The 12,222-nt window shown below is 38.4% G+C and overlaps 1 protein-coding gene across 1 annotated transcript in view; it reads right to left on the bottom strand.

The window, feature by feature from the left end:
• The window catches only part of LOC131975027 (calcium-binding protein 7), a 43,452-nt gene extending 33,267 nt beyond the window's left edge, over window positions 1-10,185 (bottom strand). The window contains exon 1 of the mRNA XM_059337554.1: window positions 9,273-10,185. Coding sequence (XP_059193537.1) covers window positions 9,273-9,381 — 109 coding nt within the window. The 5' untranslated portion in view covers window positions 9,382-10,185. The remainder of the gene's footprint in view (window positions 1-9,272) is intronic.
• Window positions 10,186-12,222: the final 2,037 nt, after the last annotated feature.

The following is a 12,222-nucleotide window of genomic DNA, read 5'->3' as shown; positions in this document are numbered from 1 at the left end:
CCGCAACCCGGCCCCGGATAAGTGGAAGAAAATTATGCCTCATCCATCCAATTGTCTACAATATTTCATGTTCCATTTCAGCAGCTGTTGAGATATTTCAGAAAACTGGCGGGAAAACAGAAAAGACCCACTGATAGAGCCGTTCCTACAGCCAATGCTGCAAACATTACTAAAACCATTAAGCAATTTTGAGAAGGTCTGAGTCATCATCTGCTTTTCAGCAACACAGGAATAACATCACCACTGCAAACCCTCTGCACACTGCAATTGTCGCTCTATCAAAGTGGATAAAATACGTAAATACAGCGACTGCACAATATTTGGGACAAACATTGCTTTTAATTGGGATGCATTTCTTTTTGGGCTTCTGCACTCTACATCCTCAAATAAAAACACAAAATACCTTTTTGGCATACTGAGTGTAGCTGCTAAAAAAGCTATAACGTAGCTATAACGTAAGGAAATGGCTTAAAGTCAGACAGCCCGTCTATAGATGAGTAGTATGACATCATCTATGAGATTTTTTCTAATGGAAAGAATCACTTTCTCTGTGAGGCTTCAAAAAGCCAAATTTGAGGAAATCTGGGAGAAGTGGAGATTGTACATCGCCCCGAAATGCCCTTCTTATTAATTAATATTATGTAACTTTTTTTTAAAGCATATATTTATTGTTTTTTGTGTTAATATAACAACATCCAACAACCAAAACTTCACAAACATATGGCAGCAATGAAAACAATATTTTAAAATTAAAATCAATAATACTGAAAAGGACCAAAACAAATGAATAATTAAATAAAAATAGATAACAAAAACAAATAAATCAAATGTAAAAAAAACTAAAATAAAATAAAAAATAAACTGTGGTGAGTATTCTTACTGTTGGTTACATTCCCAACAACAAATTAGATATTTTTTATTATTTTATTGTCCCACCGCCTCCTCCATATCTCCATTAAATCTTTTTTTATTTTTTTAAATCTGTTTTTACTTCTTACTGTAGATGGAAACACCCCAAGTTCTGTTCGTTTGTTTATAACTAGATAAAAATCTGAAAATATGGATCACAGTGTCAGCTATTTTCATCAGCTATTTTCATCTAGCTATGTAATTTAAGTAAAGTATAGTTATTTATAGGTTTAAGAGGGAGGGTCGCGTATAAGCCCTTTGGGCTTTTTTATCTTTCCTGCATTTTCTTTAACTGTTTCTTGTACTGTTCTTTCTTTATGATTGTATGTTCTTTAAGTGCAAACAACAATAAAAAAAATAGAAAATTATCAAAATGGTGATGACTGTTGTAATGTGATATTGAAATGTGATTCTAAATAAAGACAAAATGTAAAAAAATTTCATAAATACAGCGACTGCTATTCAGTAATAAGACAAGGCTTCCCACCATTGCTTATATCACAAAGTCAGTGAAAAGAATTTAAATAGAATCTCTCCAGCTTTGACTTTGGTTCCATTATTCTAATCACTTCCTGTTTGCAACTTCCCAGCTTCCTATCTCTGGAGGGAGTGTGTTTGATCTGGAGATGAGGGGAGCCCCCCCTGCTCGCCACGAGCGCCAACGAATAGAGAGATAACGTCGTAGGCGGCGTTGATTTCGATTTCTGCAGACAGTTACTCTGCGAGTTTAAAATGCTCCTTGAGAGATTTGTCCCTGCTGGGGCTCTGTGACAGGTTTGGCTCGGGAAACACTTTCATGTTTTCTTGACAGTGATTAAGAGAAGGCTTTCATGCCCAACAGAACACACTGGAACTGGAACAGAGGGAGGGAAAACAAGGAACATTAAACATGTTTATGGATATGAAACCATAATTTCGGTGTATATTGACATATTAATTTGAGGAAAAGTTGAACTGCAGAAAAGGGATACCTGCTTTGAATGTAATGTTCATCAAATAAAGGAAATTCCCCTTTCAGCTTCTCTCTTCTAGTGGTGGTATACAATATTTAAGCCAGGGATGGGCAACTTAAATGCTGGAGGGGGCCACAGTTTTTCATGTTCACTACCACAGGGCCACATATAGGACCGTGCACTTAACCAGATATGATGAAACTGCAATTTTAAATATGTTTACAGTGCAGTAACTTAACATATTTCATGCTCAAATGCATGTAGAACAGTATAAATAGGAATACAAAAGGTTTGAAGCAAATAAAAAATAACCACTTACTGTGCTTTCTTTTCTTTCTCAGTGCAAGAACAGCAGACCAACATTAATTGCAAGAAGTAATTTTATGCATTTTTACACTGCAATTTTAAGATTTCATGTTTTTGTTAATTTTGTGTCTTTTTTTGTTCATTTTGTGTCTTTTTTTGTTCATTTTGTGTCTTTTTTTGTTCATTTTATGTCTTTTTTTGTTCATTTTTTGTCCTTTTTGTTCATTTTGACCCTTTTTTTGTTCATTTTTTGTTCATTTTGAGTCTATTTGTTTTCAGTTCAGTAACTTAACATATGTCCTGCTCAAATGCATGAATAACAGTATAAATAGGAATACAAAAGGTTTGAAGCAAGTGAAAAATAACCACTTACTGTGATTTATTTTTATCAGTGCAAGAACAGCAGACCAACATTAATTGCAAGAAGTAATTTTGTGCATTTTTACACTGCACTTTTAAGATTTCATGCTCAAATGCATGTAGTTGTACTGAGGGCCACTTGTGAGGGTGCGGGCCGTATGCGGCCCCCGGGCCTCCAGTTGCCCATCCCTGACTTATACAGATACATATACGGACTCAATCCAGTTCTTTGTAATATCTGGTAGGGTATGTGGCCATAAGTATGTGGACAGCCCTGTTAAAATGGTCTGGGTATGTTTCTTAATCTTAATAATTCAGCATAAATTTATGTTTATATAAAGCAATTAAACTGACGGATTATTTTAATTAAAGTAAATCCAATACTCCCCCCAAAAAGACACAAAAAATTGACATCTCTACACCAAACTAATCCAAGTATGTCCAGTAATCCATGAAAAAAGACACAAAAATAACTGTTGGTGTATCTCGACACCAAACTCCATTCATTTTTTTGCCAAATTTTTAGCAAAATCTGTATTTTTATCTGCTAAAATGCAAACAGAATTCAGTCCTGTTTCTTAATATGTTAAAACAACGCAGACCTAAAAATGCTCTGATATTAGAAATTGGAGTTTTTAAACCTAACTCAATTCTTTCTTTTTTTTTTACGACATTTTAGTGAAATCTGTCACCAACTCGTTTCTGAAATCTTACCATACATTAAAGTTGTAAATCTAAATCATATTAAAAGCATATTAAATCACTGAGAGATGAATTTGTATTGAAATGTTCATGAAAAGAACTAGCATGTGGATGGGGAATGCCATAACATCTGGCTTTTTTTAATGAATTTATTTATTTCTGTGGTTTCTTCCCTCATACATTATTTGATGTTGAAAAACAGGAACATAATAAAGTGAAATACAAGAACAAAATGATTTCCTGTTGTCTATCTTCATGTCAGAATTTATTGACTAATTATGAATAAATCATGTTTTCACACTTGGTCACAAATGAATAAAAGGTGTTTTGAGGTTTTTGGAACAACTCTCTGGAGAATCTGTCAATAACAAATCAAATTTGGGCCTAACTCATTAAAGAGATAGTTGAATGTTGCTTGAGGGGAAGATGTATTCTTGTTAATTTCTATTGGAGGGAATGAACAAAACGGCAGACGTATGTCCTTGTATCTTGGTAAATTTGGAGTTTTCTTTGTGATTCTTCAAGTCTAAAAATAACAAAAAAATGAAAGCAAAGCCTGAGCAGATTTGAACTGAAACGATGAATAAACTGCAGTGATCACAACCTTGTCGGAGAGATGCAAACACTCTGCTCCCGTCTTCTCTTTTGCTTTGTGTCTACAGGAAACTTCTGGTGTCTGTTTACATGAGCCTCACTCTGGGACCTGTTACAAATACTTTAAGCTCAACCCTGGGACTATTCTGAAGCTGCTTCCAATGGAGCTGTTGTTAGGCAGTGTGGAAATGGGCTACCCACTTAATTCCACCTGCAGTGATATTGACACTGTTTGTGTGTGTGTTTGTGTGTGTGTGTTCTTGTTCTTCCTACATAGTGAGGACCGGAACACGTTTTTTAACCAACAGAGTGAGGACATTTTTGCAAAGTGAGGACATTTCGGCCAGTCCTCACTTCTTTAAAGGCTTTTTTTGAGATTTCAGACTTTGTTTTAAGTGGTAAAGGTTACATGATAATGATAATTAACTGAAACTGTTTTGCGTGGTTACAAAACTAAAAATTATAGTGAAAATGTCCTTCATTTTCGTCTTTGTCAACTTTTTTCATACATAATAAAGATGGATGAGGCAAAGGAAATAAAGGCAAATTTACTGTGACCTCTTTTAATCTCCCACCCAACAAATACCCCATTACAAAAAAATAATAATAATAATAAAAACTAAACTAAAAGTAAAGAATTAAAAAAAATAAAAATACTAAACTAAAACTAGCAAACTCACTTAAAAAAAAAAGAATTTGAAAACAAAAATTCACAACAAAATTACATAATAATAATAAAACTAATTAAAAATCCAAAACTATTATAACCTTAGCAGGGAATTCACTATTACAATGAGGGTCCTCACAAAGATAGAAGTACAACAATGTGTGTGTGTGTGCGTGTGTGTGTGTGTGTGTGTGTGTGTGTGTATCAATGGTGGAGGAGGTATAAACTATATCGAGCTCCTGTAATATGACCAACTGTTTTTCCCCGTCCCTCTTGTGTAGGAGGGGAAATGGAGAATACGGAGTCCAATTCAATTTATGCTCACATCGTCGTACATTCAGGTACTTTTCTACCGCCCTCCCACCTTCGACCACACACACACACACACACACACACACAGCCTTATAGAGCATCAGAAAAATAGCATTTTGTTCCAATTATAGCTTTGACAGCCTTCTCGGCTGCAAAGTATGGTGCCATTGGTTCAATCCCTGGGGTGTCCAAGCCAGTAATTGAAAATCAAGTCCTTGGCTATGCGTGCCAATAAGGTTTGAGCCTCTTCCCTATACATGCACACACACACACACACACACACACATATATTCGCTAATGTGCAATTTCGTTTCGTGACAAAGCCCCGTCTCCCTGACGGCTGAGCTGACGTGTGTGACACTTAAGACTTCCAGGCAATTCTCGTCCGTCTCTCAAGAGATGTGACGAGACACAGACTGACGTTTGATCAATGTATTATAATTTAGAACTTATCGACCTTTACATTGTGTCTGCAGTCCAGGAACCACGATATCATTAACCCTTTGTGTTCTGTTGAAATTGTGCTTGACAATATTATTGTTCTAATTTAGTTTATTCATCTTGGGCCCACAATATATATATCCTTTATTGAACCTGGTCTCACAGGAATATGTGGAATAGCCACGGATTCGCTTAACTCAAAATCCGTGGAATAGCCACGGAATAATTCAAATTTCCGTGAAACTGACACGGATTTCGCAACAATGCAAGTTAATGACAGTCATATCCCGTGGCTATTCCAACATACAAAGTGATTATGTACATTCACTGAGTGAATATTTAGAAAATAAAACATATATTTCTTGCTAGAAATGTGATTAAAATCCATTTTTATGCAGAAACTAAGTCAAAATATTGATTTTTTTTCACAAAAAATGAGAGAACTGTCCGCCATGTTTTTTGTTCTGACCGCCGGGACCTTGAAAGTCACATGACTTGGAACAAACCAATAGGAAAAAATATCCATGGAATAGCCACGGGATATGACTGTCATTAACTTGCATTGTAGCAAAATCCGTGTCAGTTTCACGGAAATTTGAGTGATTCCGTGGCTATTCCACGGATTTTGAGTTAAGCGAATCCGTGGCTATTTCACGGATTCCTGTTAGACCAGGTTGCCTTTATTTAACCAGGTAAGAAGTCACGTTGAGATTTAAAAAATCTCTTTTCCAAGAGAGACCTGGTCAAGAAAGTAGCATAAAAAGTGACAAGTTACAACATTTAAACACAGTTAACATAAACAATTAAACATTAAATACAAATACAGCTATCACAACATCAGTGAAAGAGCCTGAAATTATTTTTTTATCCTTTAGAATCGATTTAATGATATTATAATTACTCCTTATACTCTCTGCATATATTCATTGGTTTTATTCTTATGTGTATGTATCTTATGTCTGTGTTGTTGTGATTTTGGAGCAAAATAATTTCCTTCAAGATTAATAAAGTTGTATCTTATATTATCTCTTTAATTGCTTATTTTTTAACATTTCTGCTCCTTTTTAAACGTTTTCTTCATTTTTTCTGACCTTATTAATCCCTAGATGTGATTAAATGTGCAACCCTGTGTGTGGCAATCGACAGAAACCATTGTTATTATGTTAAATTTGGAAATACTTCAAGTTTTTCTATGTTATACAGACTATAAATAAACATATGTATTACTTTTTGTCAAAAAAATGTATACTTTTAGACCTATCTGTTATGCAATGTAGATATATTTGAGATTTCAGAGGATTGTGCTGCATAAAAATACCACAGGGCATTTAAAAATCCAATGTATTTAGCCATGTTTTACAAATAACCCAAGTAATAGGGACTTCTAAAAACCTCCTCAGTTCATAATCATGTTTAAAACAGATTTTCATGAAATTCAGCATCAAGAATCAAGCATTTTAAACAATATTAAGTATGTTTTGAGCTTTGAAAGTGGCCCTGGCACCTAAAAGGAACATTAAGATTAAGAAAAATACTAAATTACAGCAGAATTCCAAAAGAAATGTCCAATAAGGAGACAAATGTATCATGCAACATCATATTTCTTGGGAAGAAAATGTGTTGTGATCCCAGCTGCTCACTTGTAACACTGTCCTCCATCTTTGAGCAGCAGAAAATATGATGGGAAAATGCTCCTGGAAGCTAGAAAATAACAAATCCTGGCACATTGTGAAGTATTTCTGTATGTGATGACTTTCCTGAGCTCGTAATCAACCAACCAATCAGCCCTGACACAAATACATTGTCCCCATTTTGTGCTAACTGACAGGAAAAGCTGTTTTTCTCAGTTACACTCTTGACAACAACAACAACAACGCTCAATCTCCTCGGTGACAGTGCCTTTAAAGTGTGCCTCCTTCTCAACCTGTAAGACATCCCTCACACGGGATCACTAATGCTGCACAACAGCTGAAAGAGGCTCTGTCACCGCTGTTAACTGTGCATTACCTCGGGCTAGTGCTATTTTCTCCACAAACATCCCATCGCTTCTCAAGTCAAACTGCCACTATAAGTTGAGCCGTAAAGCCCAAACGGCTCACTTTGTCTTGCGACTGAGTGACTGCGCCGCCACGGCAACACAAGTGGATTTGACTAACTCGAGTCGAAATGAAGTGCTGTCTGTTTATTGCGCCCAAAGCTGACTGTAAATTAAAGTGGGAGGGTGAAAAGGAAACTGAGATTTCAACAACCCAAAGCTTCTTCTGCAGTCAATAAAAGATGATTGAAATAAGAGACAGCCATCTTTTTTTCTTCTTTTTTTCAGTGCTGCTGCTGCTGCTGCTGTGCACAAAATATATCTCTGTCATGCAAGGTCTCTGCACACCCCAAATCAAGTTTGACAATAAAGCGCTGAGTGATGCAATGCTATAATCATGGGCACGACTTGGTGCAAAGATCACTTTTGGTTCTGACATGTTGACACTTCCCTTTTATCGCAGAATCATTTTTTGGGGGGGCTTTCAAAGCAAAAATATACAACAGAAGACACAATGGCTCCTTCTTTTCTTGTCTTTTCTGGTGCTGTGTGAGTTTTCAAACAGGTGTTGTGCAAAAAAACGCACCGAGCCTTTTCATTTATGGGTCAAAACCAATTCATATTTGGCTTCCTCCACTCAGATTTTTTAATTAATATCGGCCTCAGCAGTGAATAGCATTTCCCTGCCAACTGAATTGCAGATGCAAACCTCCTTTTGTGTGTCTGTGTGAGACAAAGGAGGAGTGTGTGGCTGTGTGGTTTCAATATGTGTGCAACTCCAGGTTTTAATTTCCACTTCATTTCTGATTCCTTCTTGCAAAAATTCTGCACCAAAATCCACCAAAAGGATCATCTCACAAGACTCCAGCTTGTCTGCACATCACACATATGCATTTCAGTCACAGCCTGATCAGAAATGCATGACTTTTCAAAGACCTGCATGCACACTGATGCGTCTGAGTCGGCCATGCAAAGCAGTCAAACATGTCAAAGCCGTGTATCTGCTTTGTTTCTCTGTGAATTATTGAGGTAACAAGGATGAGAGGTGCAGATCTTCCAGCAGGAACACGTCAGACACCTTACAGCGTCACCGCACAGAAAACATGGCAACAACGCAACAACTTACTGTCATCACACTCGCTTTGGGACTTCAGCAGCGTCCCAGGGGCCGTTATGATAATGTGCATATGTCGCAGGTTCACATCATAACTGCTCCAGGCATGAATATTCTCAAGATACTGAAAAAAAACTAACAACTGAGACTAGTTGACGTGCGTCAGCATGTTTGTTGGAGGATGATTATTTTGCTGATAGGTGCCACTGCAGTGCACATTAATGGAGAAATGATTTTGGGATAACTTTTTTTAAATGAGATGACGGTTGGATCATTTCGCAGATGTGGAACAAAGATTTCAGGGGGGAAAAGATGGAAAATCTAACACAAAAAGTGTGTTTCCAGACTTAATGGGCCAGTGAAACCAGGAATCCATGAAACAAATTTTTCACCCAGGAACCTCTGCCTCCAGTTAGAGCCAATGCATCATTGCTGTCCTCAATAAGCAACACCTCCTGGCAGAAAAGGTGCAGAGGTGCTCTTTTTTATGAACCAAATACATGTAACCAACCTTCTGAATGAGCTGCAAATCAATGAAAGAGATTTGAAACAAGATAGGTGATTTTTTTTTAGCAAAATTGCAAAAAAAGTGGTTATTTTTTGCACCCTCTCTTTCATATATCAAAAGCAAGACAATAGGGTGAATGTCGAACCCTAAACAGGCCTTTTTTATGCATTTTTTTATGTCATTTCACATCTCTACCCGGATCAGTGAGCGCTGTCCAAGGTGCTGAACGCGCGTCTTGTTTGAATGAGCTCCACCACAGTCAGCCACCATAACACTGGCACTGACACGAGCCTGTTATGAATAAACATAGCATAAAACACTGGCCTCGAGCACCCTGTAGGGTGCACGCGAGCAGGTGCAAACAATCTCACCTTCAACTTCGTCTTCGGGCAGGTTGACCGGGGCGCTGTAGGAGAGGATGTCCGGGATGGTGCAGATCCCCCGGTACATCAGCGTGGAGGTGACTGGATGCATCGGCATGGCTGCGACCTTTGGGTGCCACCTGCGCCCTCGTCATACAGAAATGTCTACAGAGAGGATCCCAACTTCCCCCCTCTACAATCACCGAGGGCACCGGAGAAGCGAGTCCATGGATGGGGGGAGCTGGGTGAGGTGGGAGACGGTGGATACCGCAGCGAGATCTTCCTTACGGTCACTGACTGAAGACAAAAATGTTGCTCTTACCTCATTGCAGTTCGATTATTAGCTTGAAAAACGTCTAATTAATGCACAAAAGTCACTACATGTAAAAACTACCTCAGGCCGAGACAATGCGCACATCTATACATCACCATCAAGCAGCACGAGCTCCACATCTGAGCTAATTAGTGCACGTTATCGATCAGATTTGTAGGTGATCAATCCACTTTGTGGTTTTTTTCTCTTCAGCGTCTGTCTGCTGCGAACAAATTCATGCATCCACTTGTTGGATACGTGCGCTCACTTGACGCACTCCTTCTTCAAGATCCAGCCACCTTCGTGTAATCCACTTGAAAGATTGCTGGAGAGGAGGGGAAAAAAAGAAGAAAAGTCTAAAATCTTGAAGGCGTGAGGAGATGGAGCGGTCTGGTCCAGCGTGTCCGGATCCACGAAAGATAATAATTGCTCGCTCCTAATTGGTCATTGGGTTCGGGGGCGCGTCGCGATCCAGTTGTTCCATCTTCAGTGTTTTTGTGATCGGAAGCTCTCTGTGTGGATCTGATATCTAGTCTTTCTCTCGCGTCTCGCCCCCGTCACTCTGTCTCTCTCATACATACGTCTGCACACACACACTCACACACACACACACACACTGTATGGGTGTAGGCAATCCCTCCCGCATCTCTCACCCACCCTCCCCTCTCTGTCTCTCTATCTTTTGGTTCAATTACTCTCCCCGTGCGCATTCCGGTTACTCACCGACTAAAAACCATAAAGTGTGATGGATGATCATGCATGGTTGACTTCCTCCTACTGTGTCGAAGCTATAATAAAAAAATGAATTCAAGCCACTTGCTTAATTTATAATCTATAAGGCTGATGACCAATCACTTATTTTGCATTTGAAGTTTTTTTTGCCATGACGCATCTTGCTGGTTGGAATGACGTGACCCGCAGTGGGAAGTATTTTATAGATTGTGAGATAGAAAGAGGGGGAAACAGTGTTGGAAGTGATTCTGTCTCATCATCTCCAATTGTATGCTTTGCTGCACCACTATCTGTGCAGAGCGAGCCCTTTGAAACGAGCTGTTGTACGTTTCAGCTGCATGGCTGGCTAAGCAGTTGGGGGTAAGATGTAGTAGGGTGATGCTGAATGGAGCCACTTGAATTTTTGATGAGCTGTCTTCTTAGTAATCCCCTGAAATGTATCTCTCTTTTGGAAAATAGTTTTTTTTTTTATGTCAGACAGGTGTCAAGATGTCTGTCTTTCTTTTTCTTTCATTTCAAACAGGGCCAGCCAGGGCCGACTGGGGTCCTAAGGTGGGGTTTTACTTTCTGGGCCTGTTTCTATAGGCACATATCAACTGGCAGCCTACCAATAAAACGGATTTATTTTATAATTATTATGATTGCCTGATCAGCTCTCACCAGCTACACAGAGCTTTAAAGTTAATTTCAGCTCGTTGTTTAACTTTACGGCTCACAATTTTACGTTTCAGTTCACTCTCATTTTCAGCCACAGCAGGAAGCTATTTTAAGTGAAAATGCTCCAAAAACCCACTGTACAATGCTCAGCACCAAGTGGCAACTAGCTTGTGAACACAGCAGCACATTTGGCAGCTAAAGAGCCTGCTATTTCCGTCAGGAGCTGGTGGAGACCAAAAACGGAGCAAAAAGAGACCGAATATTGGCTTTAAATTCAACAGGCTGCCGGTAACACGACTCCAAATGAAAGATGAAATTCAGATTCAGGTCAGGAGAAAAATACATATTTTGAATAGTGTTGGCGGAGGCTAAAAAAGTCATCACCAGAAAATGGCTAAAAACAGATGCACCAAAAATAGAGGATTGGGTAGAGATAATGCTTGATATATATAGAATGGAGAAGCTGACTTCCTCAACTAGACTAAAACCAGATATTTTTATACTAGATACTTTTATAATCTACTGGAAAAACTGGGTTGATTTAGTGTCTCCATTGAGAGCAGACTTTTTGCAGTAAGGGTGCTGTATATTGTAGATTATTGACCCTCTTGGTTCAGGCTACAAACTTGTTCATTGTTCACATGTTTATTTGATATGTTTACTCCCCAACAGGAGAAAAGGGACATTGCAAGAGAGGTGTGAAAATAAGGACAGGTGTGGAAAAGGTTTCATTTTACTTCACATTTATTCTACTGTAACTTTACTTGAGAATTTGTGTCTAACTATGTCTCTGCTCTGTGGTGGAGAAGTCTGGGAATATTCTACTACTGTTGGAAAATTGTACAGTATATGTAAAATATCGATGAATATTGATATGTGGAATCAATAAAAAACATCCTTCCATCCATCCATTCTCGTCCGCTTATCCGGGGCCGGGTCGCGGGGGCAGCAGGTTAAGCAGGGCATTCCAGGCGCCCCTCTCCCCAGCCACAACGTCCAGCCCCTCCTGGCTCCTCCAATAAAAAAGATAATATTAAAAGAAAAAAAAAAAAGATTCAGATTCTGAATACTTTATTCGTCCCAGAAGGGCAATTCAATTTAACAGTCAGCCTGTCCATAGTACAAAAATACATAATAAAAAAAACAGTTGAAGAAATAAATAATACATTGACATCATCAACAACCACAACTAGTGACCGTACAGCAGAGCAGGATGCAGAATGATTTTCTGTTTATACTGCATTTTGTGCTTTAAGC

The sequence above is a fragment of the Centropristis striata genome, chromosome 7 (genome assembly GCF_030273125.1).
Source record: "Centropristis striata isolate RG_2023a ecotype Rhode Island chromosome 7, C.striata_1.0, whole genome shotgun sequence".
NCBI classification, from domain to species: domain Eukaryota; kingdom Metazoa; phylum Chordata; class Actinopteri; order Perciformes; family Serranidae; genus Centropristis; species Centropristis striata.
This window is presented reverse-complemented; position numbering and strand designations above follow the sequence as displayed.